Genomic DNA, 21,497 nt, shown 5'->3' on the forward strand with positions numbered 1-21,497 from the left:
TTTCGTGCCACAGTTCTGGAAAATGGAACTGCAACATTACTCCCACCCACCCTTCCGGAGACATCCCACCTCTGTTGTGTTGGTCTCTCTCTCATATTAATATTCCCTAATGTCCCCAAATTTAATACAATATCCCAGAAGTGTGATATTTTCTGTTGTAAGAGGATCTATTGCTCGTCTTTGTGAGCAGGTTTTATACACAATCAACATTTAGACACTCTATTAAAATAGAGGAGGGAGTGTTACTGTGTGCTGCATTAGAGGCCGTAAAGAGTCTGAGTTATCCTTGTTTTGTTTCATTACACACAGTGATAATCAAAACGTCTTTATATCATTATTTCTTACTTGTATTTTTTTCATTTCTGCATTTCTCCACATTTTTCACATTTACTACTCACACAAGTTTTGTGTTCTATCATGTCCCCTGAAAAACATTAGCAAGTTGCAACAGCTACTAACAAAACTGTTGCAATCTCAAAACTGCTTACAAGTGCAGCAGACCTTTATCACATCAGCATGAACGCATTAGTATTCTGAGTAACACTGGCAACAACTAGCTAAATTTCAGAAGTGGTGGTATTTGGACTCTAGTGAATGGAGCATGTTGTTTACATGATATGCTTCAAAGAGAGTGTTGGTGCGCTCCAGTAACGTACAGTATGGAATATTAATGTGCTGAGGTTTTTGTTTTTTGTTTTGATTTCTAACCAGTAGATATAAGCTAGAGGCAGAGTTGCAATTAATGGGAGAAGCTTGTCAAACATACCAATTATATGATTATTATAATTATTATTAATATACAGCTGTATACTATGCATTTACATAATAGTTTTATTAATTACTTGTTATTACTTTAGTAGATTTCTTTAACTATATTGTGAACCGGTTTAAGTGTGTGTAAGGGTTGTGTGTATTCATTTTCCGTACTCCACAGGAGAGGCAGCATTAATCTTATCCACTTGACTCCCTTTCAGGGAGGTGTGTTAGTTTTAGCAGGAAGACCACATAAATGCTATACTAAGTGATAATATCAATACTGCTGTGTGAGAATCATGTGACAGGCAGCCATTATGTGGACAGTCTGAGACTGACACTCTCAGCTCTGATTATGGGTCTTTCTGAGCTGCTGCTGCTTCAAGTTTAGGTTTGAGAACTACTCAGTTTTAATCAATATTTGATTATATTTTTTACTTGTTATCTTGAAGGTCTACAGATTATCCTTACCTCCTGATAAATCACTAGGGTCTCTAGAGATTTCTGTAGTAGTGGAACCACACAAATCGCAGTAAGTCATTTCAGAGTCTAACATAACGCTGGAAAAGGCAGCCCTCTTAGCCATCTTTAAAATAGCATAAACTGAGACTATTACTCTTGAATCCAGTCGGGCTCTGTGGCAACTCACATTTGGCAGCACCTTATTAATGATGCTGAATCAAGGTGCAGGGCTCAGGGGATCTCGATTTGCTCATTTTTTAATTCATGTCACTAAGTAATTGCGATGTTCAAAGAAACTAATGCTGTAGAGCAAAATACACCTGTGTTTGGGTTCACCGCAAGTCATATATCTTAACCTAATTTTCAGGTGTGCTGCTGATGTATGATGTCAACTGAATCCTCAGAAGTGCTCCTTTTATTTAGATATTAAAACACAAAATGCAGGGATTAAACTGCAGAGAAAATGAAGGGCAAATGCTTTTCCTTTATTTACTAACCACCTACAGTAACTAACTCGCATTTAAATACAGTACACACTGCACAAAGGCAATATTGAAACGGTTCCACCTCACCAGCAACTGAAATGTATATTTACTCAAACTGCATGTAAACACGAATCCAAATTTATAGCTGCACTACTTGACAGATATATCAGCTCCTCAGTCCAGGGGAATGGTGAAACTATTGTAATAGCAGTAAGAAGAGATGCATTTTTCAACCATGCTGCACTGTAAACATATGATATATTCATAAACAGATGTTTTTATTACATTAGTAAAGCTACTATGAAATAGGAAGGAAGGGAGGTGTTCCAATGTTTTAACTTTAGACAAATAACTACCTGGCAAATAAGAAATAAAAACAAATTTGAACTCTGATCTGTAAGCTCTTATTGCTCAGGGTGGATTTTGGTCCTGATTATTAAAGGATGATAGTTACTTAGCAGTCGGAGCTTGTCTGGCAGGACATTTCACAGCCTAGGTGTCCTGACAGTGAAATCCAGTCATCTTTCATCAAGAGCCTAGACTTAGCAAGTGCCAAGAGCCCTGCCTGTGGTGTTAAAGCTGCACTCTGACTCATGAGGGGCCAAAAGGTCAGAGACATAACTGAGGGCAAAGCCTTGACAAGCCATAAAAGCGATCAATAAAATCAGTTTGTTGCCAAAGTGGGTGTAATATGGCTCCTTCATTGGGTCTTGGTAAGAAATGTTGCTGGAAGCCATGTTTGCCAAAACAAAGAGATATTACAGTAATAAATTGAGAAGATGCTTTTTAAAAGCAAACACACTTCAATTTTGGCAAGGTACCATGGTTGGAGAAATCCTCACGTCCAGAAGACAGACGGTTTGGTCTATAACTGCTCTGGTATGAAGTGATATGTCAGGGGAATATTTTCAGTTTATGGTAAACTCTTGAAAATGTTCAGATATGTTATTTCCGAGCAGGTTTATTAAAGATCTCACATCGCTTTAGCAGAATATGGTTATTTGTTATGACTAAGAGATGTTTTGAAATAATTTTATATCGATTCTTTGATAAGGAGAAATGAATATGTTAGGTCTTTTAGTTAGCAAAGAAGGTTAAATCAAGGTCAGGTCGCCAAATGAGATTGTGAAATATGTGACACAATCATTAGTCATGTAGTTATTTACAACAAAGAAAGCAGCTGCTTTGATAATCTGTCTGAACCCTGGAGAACTTAGCTGGTGTACTGTCTGTACATTGGTACATTGGGGGGTCTGTCAAATGTGATAAAGTGTCTGCAAAGATGCTGGAGTGCATTGATGAAACTGCAGTGCAGACTTTATTTCAGACAGTTCCTGGATTAACATGCCCTCCTCAGAGCTTAAAATACAAAGCAGCTCACCTGGTTTAAAGCCACCGGGTCACTTAAAAGTGGAAGAATCCTATATCAACTCACTTTTGTGTGAGTTCGTCTATTGCCAGTTGTTTGGGTTTACTACTACATCTTGTGTAGTTGAGTACACCTCCCTGCAGCTTGAACGCAGTAGCTCCAGCTTATGTGATAAAGTGTCAATTAGTCCTTGTGGGGAAAGTGATGGGGTAAAGGAAGGACCCGTTTTTCCAGCACAAATAAAAGAGACTTCACGCCAAGGATGCAGCAGGATGTTGGGAGCAAAATATAAGCAACGCTTTCACAAAACTTCACACCGAGTTGGAACAGAGAGTGTCTGTATTTGTGTCACGTGGGAGACAGCAAGCTCCGTTGTATCTTGTTCCCTTCACCAAAGAATGCCCACCACACGAGGCCTCAAATTTTAATTACATGGGATATTTATATACTGCAGATGTTGAACTTCCTTCTCTCTCAACATGCTGTCAACTAGGCCACAGAGTTTAGCGTTAGCCAATTAATTACAATTTTGTTAAGTCCTAGTAATTGCAGTATTTATGTTCCCAAGGGTGTATTGTCTTTTTAAATACTTTTGGACTATTAATGCGGCACATTTGATTTCCTTGAGATTGACTTTTTTTTTACTGCTCTTAGGATGTATTTATTGTTTGGCATTAATATGATTTAACATTTAACATTTTGTTTCAGCGGAATTATTCAAATAGCCCCCTGTTATAATTTTAATAAATGTATTGCCTAAATACTCACCCAACGTTGACCAAATTTAAGATTAAAGATTACAGGATATTCAGCTTTTAGTATAGAAACATACATTATGTGACATGTTCTTTGAATGGCATTTCATAATTGGTAGCCACAGTAGAAAGTTACCGTGACTCATTAGCATGCAGAGGGGAGCTCAGCACCTCCAACGTCTCTATTTGCAAAGAAGCACTTGTGAAATCAAGAACCAGAGGTGAATTTGTGGTTTGATTAACTACCTGGAATTTATTTCCTATGAAAATTAATAATTGTTGTTATTCTGTAATCAATGGGGGCATTACCTATTTCTTGAACTATTTTCTGACTTATTTGTTTTCTTTTTATCCTGCCTGTAGTTTACAGTTTATTCTGCAGTGGCGTGCTTGACTGCTCACCAGCCATTCATCAAGGCACTGCTTTCCATTATTTGGTGCAGTCAGCTGAAACTGAAAGGCTTTTGCAGTGGTATGGCTCATTCTTCCTCCACTAACTCTCTGTTCTCCTCAACAGAGATGTTCCTCGTATTTTTCACCTAACACCCTGGATCAGTGGTTATTAGGCGAGTCGGTAAAATTATGTATGCAACACAGTTCTCTAATGATCTACTTTTCAGACGTGGTTTCCCAACATGCTGGAATTTTTTTCCATGAAGATCATTTGAAAGAACCAAAAGATTTCCGCATGATCAATAATGATAAAGCACCTACATTCGTCAACTAACTCTCTTAATCTTCCTTTAACTGCAGTCGTAAAGATTTCTATCTTCCTCATATTCACATTTTCTACATATCCACTCAGACCACAAGACTCACAAAATCAATAACCTAAGTATCATATTCTTGGCTTCTAATATTGTCAGACTCAGGTTCCATCTGGCTACGATCTGTGCTGCATCCTGATAACAGCATGAAGAGAGGCTGGTTGAAATGAGATGAAACGGTTTGTCGTTAATGTGCACTCAACAGCCACGCAGTCACTCTGAACATCTGTATTCATATTTCTGCTCTACACCTGCTGCACAGACCTCATCCCACGCTAAAATGTATAGAGCAGAAGAGGGGACATCTATTCAGTGTTTTAGCAGATAACTGTTTCTGCAGTTGCCCTTAAAAATCTAATATTTGTATTTACAATAAAGATGCCATCCTGCCTCACTGTTTACACTTCTACCTAATTTTAGCTATGCAGGTAAATATTTGATTCATGAAGCAGTGTCCCTTGATTCTGTATAAGTTAATGTCACGGTGGAGAGATGTGTCAGCAGCATTCTGACTGGGTGAAGCACAGCAAACAACTTGACTAATCTCGTGGGTGCTGACATTGTGACTGATGATCAGGGTGCTGGTGGCTCACCTTAATGTGGACCATAATCTCCCAGCTCAGGGTGATATTGCCAGTTTCAGCTTTCACTGGAGTGGGTTCTTTGCTTTAGCACTAAAAAACAGCAGCTCTCAGATCCATGTGACGGTCATAAAAAAACACAGTGAAAGGGGAAAGCACTGCCAAGGGACCAATTATAGGTTTGAGAGTCGGGCCCATAAGCATGCTGGTCTTGGAGACGTTTTGATTAAAAGAACATACACACAAAAAGCAAAAAATAAAAATCTTGGATTTTAATTAAGTAAAAAGTTTATGTAAAATTACTTCAGTTGTAGTTAATCCCTTCATGTTTTTAATCTTAACCTTCTGGGACGCTGGATTGGAAAGGGAGGGGTTCAGGGGAAAGAGAGAAACACCCATCTGACTTATCACATATCGATTATTTTTTTCTTTTTTACTATAGCACTTTATGATATCCATGGATTAAAGGAGGAGAGGTGCCAGAATGAAAAAGCAAACACTAATGGTATTCATCTTTCAGAGGGCGCCAGCTACTTTCATCAAGATATTTCAGGTTGCTCACCTATTTGCTGTCAAGGCATGCAGGTTGCATGCTGTGTACTGTAAATATGTGCAAGTTGTCAACCTGCTGCTGGCCTTGACTGAAAATAAGTAGCTCTACCACATTCAGTATAATACATCCAAGAGCTGGAAAAAGAATACAGCAAGGCCCAGTACTGTCCTTTAGCCTGTAGAGTTGATATGTTTTGTGTTTAAGGGATGGTCTATCCTCCCCTAAGGCATATTGCAAAAGTCTAGGTTTATTCCTCATTCCTTTATTTCATCACTGCACTTCACTGAGTTGTCTTGGATCATCAGCGGAGCAGACAACCTTCATACCTCTATTACTTCTCTCAGAACTGTTTGTTCCCTTTCACTGGGCTCACTTTTATACGGCTCAGCGTGACCTTACCTACAGTTCTTATTGTATACTTACTGTTAAAGCCACAATTGGTTTTATTTGTTTTGTTGTTTTGTCATAATTTGTGTTTGTAGATAAATATGATAATTCTGGTGAAAACCAGTGTGGTCAAAGAAATGTTCAAATCCAATAACAATGGATTTTTGTTTTATTTCATTTGTTTTGGTTGCTATGCTTCTTATTAAAATTGTCAGTGTGTCTTTTTTTGCCTATCATTAGTGGAGCACAGTGGTTTGCATTGTTCACTGTATTGCATCTTGCAATTATAGCAGATTATATTACAGTTCAGGTAATAATGGGCTTTATATCTTCCAACAATAGACTAGCCAACTGTTAAAGACCTTGCACACCCACATGGGTATTTTCACTTGTTGTAACTAATTAGACCTCTGCTCAGGTTAAAGCAGGGCTGAGGTATGCTGGGATTATGAGGTCACCAGATTTTATGAACTTTATGAAATTAACTTGTACAACAAAACTAATTGGCCCATTATACAGCAAACACTTTTCATACTGACACTGAAGCAACTAAATACCCAAAATTAATGTTATTATTTACACTTCAGCTGTGGCTTTTCTACTGTGGCAAAATGTGATAAAGACATATAGGAGACTGAGACACCTTTTTTAAACTTTTAGAAGAGGTGTAATCAAGCCAATTAATATAGAACACATATGTGGGTGTAGTTTAACCCAGTATTGCCAAATAATTACTCAGAGGATTATGGATGCCATGTTTTTAATCCATATCATCCCATTACTGAAGTAAAGTATTAACATATTCACTTTGTTATACACATTATCTTAAATTAAATAGTTAAATTTGTAGATATTAATAATTTCTTACCATCTTATTGCTGAGCGGCAAAGTGCTGCCACAGCTTTGTGTACACAATGTGACACAGGTTAAATTAAATATGCTGTTGGACTATACCTCCTTGTCACATGCACCTGAACATATGTTTCTTTAAAGCTAGGTCAGTGCATAGAGTCACACAGCACAGTGTAGCGTTCTTGGAAAAGTTTGTGGTTCAGTGATTTTCTAGCACTGTACTGTAGAAGTAAAGCCAGCCACCCTCCAATCACCATCTCAAAAAAATGAAATACACTCTGTAGTTGTAGGCGCTGGGGATTATGTTTCCACAGAAAGGACAGCATTTGCCACACTCTAGACTTGACAGTGGAATTTCATGAATGTATTAGGTGAAGCCCAGTTAGCTGCAGTGCACCCAAACCTACACTGACACTTTGAAAACAATGCTTATGCCTCAGCCATACTTCAATGTGAACAGCCTTTATTGGGCTTGTAGGCATAATTAAAAATTTTCAGCAACAGGTTTTTGCTGAAGCAGGCATATGTACCTCAAACCTGGATAAAACCCAAGGCATTGAGTTACGTTCATTAATGCGTACATTTATTTTCTTACATGGCATTTCAGGGACTAATCAGCTGTATACACTGGAGACAGTCAGTGCCATGATGTGACAAAAACACTGAAAGCAATGCAGCAAGTCACAACAGCTGCACATGGTTTCCTGCACCCATTTTCCTTTTCAATATGACGCATATCTGGTTCTGTTGGGCTCTTTTGCCCACATTTAACCAACTGCTTGTAATGAGGACATGATGAAATGATGACGTTTGTTGATGCGATGTTGTGCGATTGGATGCAATGAGCACATAAGATTTATACACAGTTTGAATAATTCTATTACTATTGAGTCAGTCTCACCTTCAGCTGATAATGGTCTCCATCAGGACAGTGAGGTCAAGGAGGGGCCACAGACCTTTGGCTGTCCCAGCCTCCTCTGCTCCACCATGTGAGCTAGACTAATGAGGCAGGAAGCTGCTCCCTTAGCTGAAATGTCCCCGTGGTGAACTGTACCTGGAAGAGGCAGACACAATGTCACCTTCATATTCAGCCACGCTACAAGTGGAAATGAAATCAGACCAGTGAAAGGGATAACGTGAAAAGATTAGCTTGTGGAAAGTGAAAATACAGCACATTTAGCTTCAAGCATGAACGCAAGGCCTCTAGTACTGTAGGCTTACAGTTGCCGTTTTTCCTGTTGTCATCCTTAAAGGTTGTCCTCTCACAATTTCTCACTAAAGAGTATTGGTTTTAGACATCTGTTTCTACAGCTTGGCATAGTTCAATAAAACACAGGGAGGATAGAAATGCTTCTCCAATGTAATTAGGGGACTTTGCAGAGAGGACAAGTACAAATGTGGAATAAGAAGGTAAAATCCAGCAAGGCTGGGTGATTAGACCTCATTTGGATGTCTTCTGCACACTGTGACGAGTGCCTGTTTCAGGGCAAGGCAGTTGCTCGGATCGAAGGCCCACAGTGTCTAGGATTATGTGTCAATTTACCACCCAGCTGCAGTTCTAGACTCTACAGCAGAACATGACTACCTCTAATTAGGCCATGCTACCAATTAGGGCTCTGCAATAAGGCAGCAAGGAAGGAGCTCTGGGAGACTCAAATCTACTATTGTTTCCACCATAAAAACTCCAAAACTTTTTGTTTTCCTCCTCTATCCAGCACCTGTCAAAGGCTGGAGTCCTTGTTGACCAGTCTCCTATTAAGCTATCTCTGTTTTACTCTGATGTAACAGAGACATTAATGTAATTGGGCAATATGATGGCGATAACTTTGAAAGGTGTCAGGACTGAGTGGTACATTAACGTGATTCAGCGTAATTCAATGAAAGGACAGTCCACAACAGCAATCTATTCATGTCATGGCCATGACCTCAAACTCTGTCTTATAATCCCACAGGTAGCCAAGGTCAGTTCCCCATAACTCAGAATGTGACGGTGGTGGAGGGGGGCACAGCCAACATGACCTGTCGCGTGGATTACAATGATAACACTTCCCTCCAGTGGTCAAACCCTGCACAACAGACCCTGTTCTTTGGGGACAAGAAAGGTGAGTGTTATACCCAGGGTGGGTTAATGGCTGTTATGATAAAATGATGAGATATGATAAAGATTATACTATTACATGAGTCGTCTTCTTTGTAATGTACAAATTTGTCCCCGTCTGCCTTTGAGCACACACAATTTGACTGAATGCAGGAGAAGAAGCACACTTTTAATGAATTTATGTCTCTCCTGATGTCCTAGGGCACAAACGCAACACAAATAGACTGTTTTTGAATTGAACTTTTGTAATCACGAAACACTGACAGCGTTGTTTACAACACTGTTACGCCTGTGGATTGTGCGATGATTGGGCTTAATTAGCATTTTAGCTGCCCTACATTTGTATAGCTGTTTGGATGTCACTCTGAAAAGGAAGCACACTGTTGCAACCTTGTGAAACAAGGCCTGAGCCAGAATGAATTATAATGTGCTCTCACCAGCCAAATCCAATTTAAAGGTGACAAAAGTCTGGAGTTGATAAATTGGAATTGGGGTGAAGGGAGTATAACAGTGGGCTGGTCATGTAAGGGTTGAGGGTGTTCATCTTTCAGTGTTTCTCACAGCATATTACCCATTTCATTTATGCTGTAGCTGCTAACACAATATCATTGGTTCGTGATTGAAGATGAACTTTCTCTTTGAATAACAATTGATAGGAGAAAGAGAGAGAGACGCCAGAGTGAACCAGCAAAATGAGAGTCACAGTCTGGTTTGAAGAAATACTTTTTCCCTTGCAAGTGATTGGATTTAGTAATGAGGTCTAAGGTGTTTTATTAGATGAAATTACTTCCAAATACAATTAAATGAAAGTTAACTGAATCTTAAATAGATATTCTTGTGTGAATGGTGTAAATGTGCCCCAAGGATTTAATTTCAAGCTAAATCCATTGAGCCAAAACCACTTTTTTATCGTTATTTTCTTTCTGTATTCTCTGGTGTACAGTGGATGTAGCATTTTAATACTTTACTTTTGAAAATCACCAGATTTGATCGTACCCATCTTCACCTCTTTGTACTCTGAAAAGCTGTAACGCATGATGAATCATTTACGCCTTTTCTTTTGGTTATTTTAAATGAAATGTCTAAATGAAGCCAGTTAACCATTTTGTTCACATCTCTCATCTCCTGTGAATACAAATCAATAATCTGTAGCCACTTGTTAATCCTGAATGCTGCTACTGTTATAAAATCATGTAAGGGGAGCTTGGAGAGCCCAGTATGTATGAACCTCTTTGCCCTTCTTGGGCAGCCGTTTATATGGCATGACAGAATCCTTTTCCTGAGCAATATGGATGACAAAATGAATGTAGTCCACTCAGCAGAGGTTGCCAGAGCTAAGTGTGGGAACCCTTCCTCTCCATCTCCTTTTAAACAGCCAAATGAAAAGCTTTATTGGCACAACTAATACGATGCCTGTGAGGCCATCAGGAGAAATGGGAGGCGTGGAACAACACAGGCTTCATGTGAGGAAGAGGGTGGGACACCTGGGAAGAAATCTCTGCTGTGCCAAATCACCAGTTAATTGCTTGGCAGAGGACTGCAACTGTCCTTCTCCTGTTTGTTGTGCCTTCTTGTAGAAGCCAGTGAAAAATACAACATTCAACCTTATGTTACCTTCCAGTCCAACAACTAACTGCAGCCTGGCTCAGCTTGAGACAGCTGGTCATAGACTCCTGTCACTGAGTAGATTAATGCAGCTGTATTGCATTTTCTCATTCTAGGTGTTAGACTTGTTTTGGTATATTTTTTTGTCTGCTTCATAGATAAATCTTTCTGTTTTCCCTGTGCTTGTTGTCTCTGTCCATTTTCTCTGTTGTCCACATCTCTTCCTACTACACTTCCCCTTGAGTGTCTATGACAGCATGGCCATATGTTAGCATTTGACGCACATGCAAGTTCAACTCCCTCTCTCTCTTTGCAAAGGTAGTTTGTCATTGCGTGTGTGTGTGTGTGTGTGTGTTTGTGTGTGTCTTTAATCCAAAGGAAATTCAGCTTTTACAGCTTTTATGTGTGATTCTGGATTCTCAACACACACACAGAGTAATGATGATAAAAATACATCTGCTGTTCTGTCTTAAATTAGACAAAACACTGTGAGGCATTTTTTGAAATCTATGCTCACTCTTTTCCTCAAGCTTGGTATTAAAGATAAGGGCATTTGTCTGGGTGTGTTTTTAGTTTGATATAAAATGGTGAGGGAGGAAAAGGAGTATTAAAATGACCTTTTAAATCCTTTTGAGCAGCTATAGTGGAGTAAAAAGAAACATCTGTTTAAAAAAAAAGTTCTATATTATATCAACTCAGTTTGACAGCTGCTGGGTAAAGTAAGACAAAATCTGATCTTTGCCCCAACTATAATTTGTTCCATTTTAATTCAGGTCTAACAAAGAATAAAAATGTGGAAAAAAAAAGCCCCAAAGAGTAGTTTTCACAACCAAGAAGAAAAGGGACTTTATGTCTTTCCAGAATTTTAAAGACACCCAATACCACAGATATACTCCAGCAGACTGGTAAAAAAGCAGGTTTGTTTTGTATCTGCTGCATTAAATATTATTCATACATGAGCACCATGCAGGAAAGGAAGACCTGACAAAAGAGTCATGAAACGAAAACAGGTCGTATGTCAGTGGCTTCGAAAATAGTGTTTCTGGATCTACCACAACAACAAGGTTAAGTGTCGGTCATAAAGAACTGACAAGAAGAAAATATATTAGTCATGATTAAAAGAAACCAACACTGACATTTGTACTCGATCTGATTCCAACATCCTCCCTAAGATGTTTTAAATACCATTCCAATTAACCCTCTGTTAATTTAATTGCAACATACTGCAGAAGAATGGTGTATTATTATCTAATAAACCCATTTGGGGTCTTCAGTAGACCATAATCTAGTACTAGCAGTGCATCCTTTAAGTTGTCTACATAGTAATGACTGATAAGAGATGGATTGGATTGGATAAGGGATGTGTTCAGAGGTTGGAAGGAGACAGTGGACAGATGACAGCTCAGTAGCTTAATGTATCATTGTCGAGGGTGTAAATGATAAGAAGAATCAGTATCTCATTCTCTCCCACAAGAGACTCTGTCAAACCTTCCACGGTTCCAAGTGAGTGTTAACCTTGCTGTTTTCCCAAAGCCGATCCATAAGGGCTGGACTGTCTCTGCACATTTGTCTAAAGCTGAGCACAGCCCTCCTCTTATATTATGCCAGCTGGCTCTTTGGCACATTCCTCCTCATCCATTATGTATATGTGAGTCTTGGTTGATTGTTGCCACCTCAGAGGCTTCAGACTACATGATGGCAAAGACCAGCATGCACATTCCTGTGCACTATTGACACAGACCTGAGACAACAGAGATAGATTGTCTTAGTAGGGAGGCCAACGCATCATTCATACATTAGACCAATTGGGAGGGAGCGCTGAAGGGACACAGCCACGCTAAAGAAATCGGTTTGGACCATATGTCTTTTGTAGAACTATCCCTTTTATATGTTGCTGGGGTTATGAATTATTATGATTAAGCAGGAAAAATGAGAATATAGCTGTCCTTTGCTGTCTTCATTATGATTTACTTCACTTTTGGCTTCTGTGGGAAAAGGATAAAACCTAAGTAGCAATGTTGTAGAGAATGTTAATGACATTCCTGGAGGCATGCAGGATGGAAGCAGAATCTTTTGTCAGATACGGTGAATATGAATAATGCAATTAATGGGAAGCCACTGCAGGTTGCAAGTCAAAGGCAGATAATAAATTGCTCATTTGATCTGCAGCACGTGCTTATAGTAGAGATATGGAGACATACAGAATATACAAGCCTGCTGTGGCGAATTGTACATCACTTCGCCTTATCTCAATCGCATCTCTCAGAAGGCTATGGTTCATCTTACATGACATTTAATTGGGGCATTCAGCTTGGATCATAAAGGTCACAAAGCAAAATTGATCTTAATTGGCTTGTAGTAATCAAAATGCTGTTATGTGCCAAATGAATGCTCTAATGTGAGCGTTAAAACATTCATTAACTTCAGAGAATGAAGGATAATTACCAAGGATGCAATTACTGGAGTGAGAACCAATGAAAGCACATTTAAACGTCCATTCTAGTAAACACGCAACATTTGATGGTGGGCTTGATCTGAGTGAGTGTAGTGGACACTAATGACAGCTCAGTCTCAGGTCTGAGAGTAAATCTATCCTTAGTTTGAAATTATTATTATTGTCATTATTATTATTATTATCATCATTATTACAGTATGGGGAAGGTTGGTTCTTACAAGTCTTTTCTTCTTTATCTTTTTTTTTACAGACAGAAAAGGGTCTTTTGGCCCTTTATGGCCACAGTGAATAACTTTCTTCAGGGACTAATGGGCTTTTAAGTGTACTAGGTTACCTCCAGCTTCACTGAAATGTGAAACTACCACTATGGTACTATAGACTCAGCTATTATCGCTAATGTGAAGAGGTGCTCTTGGATGTGTTACACTAAGTTCTGTGCCACACTACATGTTGATGTATAATGTATCTTAGCCCCTTAGAATAATACATTTATTGCATTTAAATTCATTGAGAAGTTTGACACCCTAAACCTGTTATTGTAATATATCTTTACAGGCCTTGATATGGGTAACACTGAGTTGTAAACCAATGGAATTGTGTTACTGGCCTTTTTTTTTTATATATATATATAATTAAATTCAGAAGATCATACGAAAAAGGAACTCAGCAGCAGGGAAAAAATCCCACTGTGTACAATCAAGATTATGTCAGTGGTTTGAAAAATGGATGGACAAAAATATATTCAGTGTCATTATTCACCACTTGAAGAGAGGATGCAGCGGAGCTGCTGGGAGAATTCCTCCTCCTTTCCTTCCCTCCTTCCAGCTCTGAAAATGAGTCCAATTTGAGTAGCATCTGCTCTGTGGGATCTCTGAGAGTGCAGGCAGTAACAATGGCCCTCTGGAACAAGGCCCTTTCCTTCTCTTAATTGCAGCCACATGTGTGGTGGGAAAGAGCCCCTTGCCTGCACCACTAGCCTTGGAACACGTCCAGAATCGCCCACACAGTCACTGAACGAGCACAGCCAGCAGCAAACATACTCTAATTGCAAAGAGTGGAGCCCCTGGCTGGAGAAGCAGGGGGGGTGCGCCAGGACCCTGTGTTCTCGCTGAAGGACAGCTAGTGCTTTCACATTCCAGGACTGGCTTAGAGTGGTTACAGGCCATGTAAAAATGGCCAAATGGGGACACTCGGCATTGCGGATGTAACATATTTTGGCTGAACCCAAGAGCCATCGGCTTGTTTCCAAGACTAATGGAGAGATGTAAACTGTCCTTTTCTATCTGGACTGTCAGGAGATACTTCATCGTTTTGGATTAGAAACATTGGTTAACATCTGTCTGCTGCTCAGTGGAGTGCAGGAGTGAATGCCATGTGATAAGTGTCCTTCCAGTTCCTCTGCTTCCAGCTTTAACCGAGCACAGAGCAGGAGTAGCTACCAACCAAACTGTCTTAGACATTTAACCAGTATACCACATTCTAGTAAACTATTTTTAACAGATGTTTCACTTGTGAAAACAGTTTGTTGGGCATAAAGCAACAACAGTAGCTTATTTAAAATGATTCTGACAAACTGGTTTTTATCAGGAGACCTCAGATTGTTTTTCTACTGACATGGTCAGTAGTAGAAACTACCTTCAGGAAAACAAGTCAAACATTACTTTGCATCAAAGGACCACAGCAACTGTATGCCTTGCCCTGAGGGGGGACTGGGGTGCCAGTTTTACTGATTTGAGACAGCCTTGGTAAGGCCTCCATCACAGGAGATGTACTGCACATTAAGCTGCCATCCCACAAGGCTGTAGCATACACAAGGTCAGGTGCAGATTTATGCCTCCTCCTAAGCAGAATGAACAGTGCTGGAGCTATCTAGGGTTTGGGGAAAATGAACCTTTTCATCACATTGATTTCCTGAAGCACCTGGAAAAAAGCTTTGTCAGCTGCTGGCATTTGGGTCTGATTGTGACGGATCTGTCCACAAACTGGGCCTCTAGCCTGGGTTGGTTCTAGCATTATGGTTCCCTGACCATATGCTGTTTGAGTAATAGATAACACTTGTCTTTGGGTTATTCAAACCTTTGTACATCTCATTCTATCAATATGTCATTGACCCATGTGCTGTGTAGAGCCAGTGGCTGTCTAACAAAAGTGCATCAGTCAAGTCTGTGTTTTGTTTAACTGTAAGTTCTTTCTCAGCCTCTACTTCAAACTATCTCATTCGGTATTTCAGCTACTGACATTTACATTCGGTTTTGTTTTGATCACAACGTGATATTGTTCAGAAGATAAAATAAGCCACAGCCTATTTAGTACGTTAAATGTCACTCGAAATAATCAGTGGCCTGTACTGTATTTGGTAAGTTTTGGATTATTGCTTTAAATACCAATATATTGAGTGCGTATGAGGCAGTGTTAAAATTGGCAATTTCTGTGAATATCGGTTGTCTTCAGCTTGATTTCATGTTTGTTTCATGTGATTTCAGTGGCGAAATTTGTAGGAAAGCTCTTGCAGCATAATCCACTTTTCTGTTGTCCTTCCAATTTTGGTGTAATCTGCACAGCCTGGAAATATAACTAAATATGCTGAGGAGCTTAAAAGTTGGAAATGGTGTACTGTGAAAGTAGCAGACAAAACAATAACTTTTTGGATAATATGTGCATATGAATGCACTGCAGAGAAGGGCAATAAGATGCTTTTGAAGGCATTGTTATTCTTTTTTTCTTTGAGAAAAATCAGAAGAACAGAATTCAAGCTGATCACGACTGCAGGAGCAAACTGCAAATTTTTCACATTTTGCACCTCAAGGTTTTGATTGGAATGACTTTAACTAAAAGATGTTGCTTTTCTCTTAACAGATCCCTCTTAAGAAACATTCAGACCATTTATCAGCGTCTCAGAGGTGTTTGTGCTTTGAGGAAGGGGAGGTTAAGAAGAAATCAAGTCTCGTTTCTCGCTGTCTTTTCTCTGTGTGTTGCAGAGATATAGGGATATGGGCCAGGGGAAGTACAGTATGTCATCTCGTCCAAAAGCTTTGATCCTCTCAGCCTGTACTTCCATATCTTTTGAGTTCCTTTATGATGTGTGCTTAAACCTCATCACCTCTCCAGTGCACCCATCTACCAAAGGGTCTGCTGTTTTCTACCAGAGCCTCTGGGCATTTTTCTCTGTAGTGAGGATGCTTAACTACAAAGAACACGAAGCAGCTTTGTTTCACGATGTGGTTTGTTACAGTGCGACTATCAAATGTTTGTATTAAGCCCCATAGCACATAATAAGCTGACTCTCTGATGGCACAGCGTGTTATTAAAATTTAATTCTGGCTTGAAGATTGTTTTTATTTACGCTACTCTTTATTCTTGGATAACAAACAGTCTCTAATAAGAAACTTCTTACGGACATCAGTATCTTTATAGCCAATCTTTATATTTTTCCCTTTTTAGCATGTGTGTGATTATACGATAATGATCATCAAATGATACGGTGTAATTGAAGCTGAAGAACTGTGTTGTTGATAATGAACTGTGTGTGTAAATCTAATAGCCATTTCAGCCAATCTAATTTAATTGTATCACATGTCTGCTGTGTACGTTTATCACTAAAATCAAATGGGAATGGAGTCAGTGATTAATGATTTTCATAGACATATCTTTTTTTTTTAATCTGATAGCATGCCACTTCACTTTGGCCATGTTGATTAACTTCTAATCAACACCTACTCGTGCTGCATTTTGCCACATTTGCCCCACGTTGTACAACCTAATAGAGCTCAAATTACTTCAGATGAAAGAGTGTCTAGAGAGCTGACCAGGCCTAAAGGGACTGAGGATTAAGAATGTATAATTTATTCAATGAAGAACACTGTCCTTCATGCCCTCTGTGGTTGGTCGCTTGTAGGAGCAGGTAATTCTGAATTTGAAATCATTTAAAGATGAAAGACGCGGGATAACCTTTTTCAGCTCAGCTGCATCGTCTTCCCACGTTTACGACTGCGTAGTCACATCTAAATGAGCAGCATGAAGGTGTTGACTAAAACGATTCAAACTGTGATGTGAGAACCTTAATTTTGATTAATATTGTATCACAATTCTCATTAGTGGTTCTTAATTTGTAGCAGCTATGTCTTATTACTATTAGCTGTATTATTGTACCTGTGCTAGTGCTGGGCTATTCAAATCCAGGCTTAGAGAAGTTAAATCTTTCTAGTTTGTGCATTGGATCTTTGTTTTACTTTTATTACAATGTGCTTAAAATTTGGAATTTGGAAAATAGTAATTTGTGAACAGTAACACTATAATAATATTATTATTACCATGTAATACTACTGTAGTATTCTGGGAGTACTTATACTGTATGGTTCTTTGGTGTCTGTCACTGTAACTGTGGACTCTCTAAAGCCATGTATGGTTTTGGTACAATATCAATGCCTAAACTGAGAAATGTTACAGCGTCTGTTGCTAAAAGTGCTGAAGTGAGAACTAATCAATACCAGGAGTGTAAATGAATGTTGGCTATGAATGTAAACTACCTAAATAAATATTGTCATTTAGGACTAAGTTGGTTTTTCCCCCGCTGCTATGCATCAGTGCATACAATGATACCTCCTCTCTGCTCACTGACTATGAGCAAGTATTCCAGCCTAGAATGCAAATGGGAAGAAAGTGTTTTAAACCATTGGCTACAGTATGTGTTTCCTGCATTTGACAACTATTTGAAATAACTCAAAGCACAGAGTATTCATCCTTGTTCTGGTAAAGGTCATCGGACTTACACATGGTACTTCTGCAACTTTGCTGCCGTCACTGAGGTCAATGTGAATTTAAGAATAAATGAACTCTGTGCTTTCTGTGATGGCTTGTGTCCTCCTGCCTTATACAGCTCTGAGAGACCACAGAATTGAGCTGGTGCGAGCCTCGTGGCAGGAGCTCACCATCAGAATCGGTGACGTCAGCCTGTCGGACGAGGGCCTGTACACCTGCTCGCTCTTCACCATGCCCGTCAAGACCACCAAGGCCTTTCTCACTGTTCTGGGTGAGCATGTTTGGCCAGTTACAAAGTGCTTGTGGATAATTTTTGTTAATTTTTACTTCTGACAGCTTGAATACCTGTTACGTTTTGAATTATAGCATGTTTTTTCTTCAACAGGCACCTTCTACTTTACAGGAAAATAACATGTTTGTGTAACATTTTTACAAGATGACAGTTAGTGTTACTAGATTTAATTATCTGCCAGATGGACAACCAAAAAAAAAACAAAAACATTTTCACACCTGTGTAAAACGGACAGGTGTGTCTTGAAAGATATGCAGAAATAGACAAAAATAAAAGACAACTCCCACGCACTATCAGCACTTACCATATATTTATTTAGGCGTATGCCTCTACAAGATGAACTTTGTTGGGTATCTAAGCAGTAGCCATTATTTTTTATTGTTATTTTAACTAACTTAAAAATTATGCAGCAAATGTTTATGTTGATCTTGGATATCTGGAAGTGAATCATCATGTCATTTAGTTTTGCAGATTAATAAAGCATACAATGGATATAGTATCACTCACTGTGTTAATATTCAACTCTATCTATGTATTCAGTATATTATTTGTAATTTCCATGCATCGCAGGAGTACCAGGGCGACCGGAGATCACAGGATTCACCAAGCCTGCCAAAGAGGGGGACATAATCACCCTGACGTGCACTACATCAGGCAGCAAACCAGCTGCCAACATTCGGTGGTTCCGAAATGATAAAGAGGTCCAAGGTAAGCAGTTTGTGGTGGATTTCGCAAAGCAGTGTATCTTCAGCTACCACTTGTTCCCTCTTGGAGGCATCATTACTGTCAAGTCATTAAGCTGCTGCATTCCTTTATGCTCATATTCACGCATTGTTCCACTGTCTGGTGTTTAGCAATGCCATGATTCGCCTGGCTCACCGCCAGAGTTGCTTCTGTTGCTGGATACTGTCCAAATGTTTCTGGACTGCGCCAGAGCCATCCTCATTTCACTACCTGAGCAAGGCGAAGACATACTGTATAGGAGTGCATCTTATTGATCCTAATTATCAAGTGTACATCAACGAAAGGATCTCCACGGTGGTCTGTTTTCTCTGGCACTAACATAATGATGTACTCAGCCACTGATTAATAGACAATTCAATCATGCAACACCAAAAATGATTATCAACAATGAGAATTTAAAATCTAGGACTTACTGTTTGTTTTGAGCAGTAAACACCCAAAGATATCAATATACAGTGAAACATAATGTAACAACAAGCTCAAATTGTCTAATTTTGGAAGCCAGAAGACGAAAGTCATTTCAAGAAGAATTTATGCAGGTTGCAGATGAAGGTTTCTGTTGATAAAGCAGTGAAAAATACATTATGATTAAATGTTAAGTTTATCAAAATGAAGAATCCCTAACTTGGACATTTTTAGAATAAAGCATAAAAAATGCATGTTAACAGTTTGAGCAAGGCTGTGTGTGTACCGTGTTCAGCTAAAAAGATATACAGGTGTTCATTTATCCGATGGTTAGAAATTCTATGCAGACCTCAGTGCTGTTTGCATGTAATGAGTTGATCTTGCCGGGCTTCCCATTTGTTCTTGTCAGCCATGTAACCATCCATCGTATCCCCAGGTGGCTCCCACTGAATGCGTTTCTCGTTTTCTTTTTTTTTTAACAGCAGCGATTAGATTAGTAAAACAAGTCAAGGAAGGTACAAGAACGTACAAGAATGAAAACTCAGAAAGGCAACATAACTAGCCCCACCCAGACTGAGGGAGGAAAAAAAAGATCCAGACTGACAGAAACAATGCATTAGGCAGCAGATGGTGCAGTGTAATGTGTGCTGATCACACTAAACCAGCAGAAGTTTTCTGCGGTTTCACACCATGTGCCTTACAAGCTTTCACTTTCTTGTATACCTCTTTCCAAACTGTCTGAATCTCTGCACTTTGTGTTTTTATGCTTTTATCTCTGTCTTATTTCTGCTCTAAAAAGCATAAAAGACAAAAACATTAAAAAAACAGGAATGGAATGTTTTCCTCAATTTGATGGCAGAGGTAAGTTGTGGGTAGCTCTTTAATGTAATGGAGCCTGCTGCGGAGACTCGGTGTGACAGTTGCTCTTTATTGAAGATTTGCACCAGAGAGCTTTTTCTTGGTGGTTCTGTCTGTGTCTGCCCAACATGGCATGATGATTGATGGGAGAGAGGCTGGGATATGAAGTTTTCTTGTTGAAATGACATGCACGTAGATTCCTGAAAGGCCAGTGGAGAGCTGGCACACAGCATCACAACCAGACTTGCTGTCCATCTCAAGAGGCACTGAGATTTCTTTTTTTTTTTTTTTTTTTGCTTTAAGTGTAGACTTTACTTTAAAATACATCCTAAAGGCTCAAAAATTAGTCTTATCTTATATATAGACATGTGCATGTACAATAGGCCAAATGTCAAAGTGCAGCCAGAGTTCAGCTGTTAACAGAATTTAACTTCACTTCAACCTCTGCCCGTTGTGGATATTAATATAAATGTTGTACTTTATGCCATCACAAAATATACAAAGGCACACAAACATAAAATAATAATGCCTTACGTTTATATCTGATGTTTAAATTGCATTGATGTGTGATATATAAATTGTACGGCTGTAAATAGGTTAATTTGCCCCAAGTCTGCCCCAGACAAATGTTCTTTTATTAGTTTTACTTGTGTACGTTGGATTTTATTAAGTCGCTTGGGCAAACAGACCTGGTGTGATGCATCTCCAAGTCAAAGAGAGATAAAGAGCAAAGCAGAGACTGGAGGGCTCGACTTAAAAACTTCATTTCCATGTCAAAGTGTCAAAGAGGAGGAATGTCAATCAGTGCTCTGGATCCAAGTCTTTTGTAGGTGCTGCTTTAAAGGTTTCTTTAGTGAGTATGTGCTGGGAGCAGCATGTTTTGCCATTGGTTCTTCTGTGGTAGATCATTGCCGCCAGTTTCTGCTGTCAGTCAAATCTATCCCCACTGGGGGACCAGTCTACAAAGCTCCAAGACGGCAGCAGGTGTAATAGCAAAAACATGTCATATTTATTTCATGCTCTGATGATTTTGTTTTTCAACAATTTATATTAGAAGCACACAGCATTACAAACCTCAAAATGCAACTGTCATCCAGTGTCAAATTATTTGTTTGCAGAGTATAGAGCCATACAAATTACTTGTGTCGCTGAATGACAGCAACGCTTCAAATTGTAATCTATTGAGGAAAAAAAAAATCCACCCACTGTCACTCTTTTAGCATACATAAAGCGGCCTATATATTCTTTCACAGTGACACAAAAATACATTCACATGCAAAACAATTCCATGGCGACTAATTTTATGTAACTTTTAAA

General features: G+C 39.1%; 1 protein-coding gene across 3 annotated transcripts in view; it reads left to right on the forward strand.

The window, feature by feature from the left end:
- The window catches only part of cadm2b (cell adhesion molecule 2b), a 118,769-nt gene that overhangs the window by 84,930 nt on the left and 12,342 nt on the right, over nucleotides 1–21,497 (forward strand). For all 3 annotated transcript variants that reach the window (XM_026365784.1, XM_026365803.1, XM_026365794.1), the window contains 3 exons: nucleotides 8,918–9,067; nucleotides 18,000–18,152; nucleotides 18,744–18,881. In XM_026365784.1, the coding sequence (XP_026221569.1) occupies nucleotides 8,918–9,067; nucleotides 18,000–18,152; nucleotides 18,744–18,881 (441 nt within the window). The remainder of the gene's footprint in view (nucleotides 1–8,917; nucleotides 9,068–17,999; nucleotides 18,153–18,743; nucleotides 18,882–21,497) is intronic.

Source organism: Anabas testudineus, chromosome 13, assembly GCF_900324465.2.
Source record: "Anabas testudineus chromosome 13, fAnaTes1.2, whole genome shotgun sequence".
In the NCBI taxonomy this organism is placed as follows: domain Eukaryota; kingdom Metazoa; phylum Chordata; class Actinopteri; order Anabantiformes; family Anabantidae; genus Anabas; species Anabas testudineus.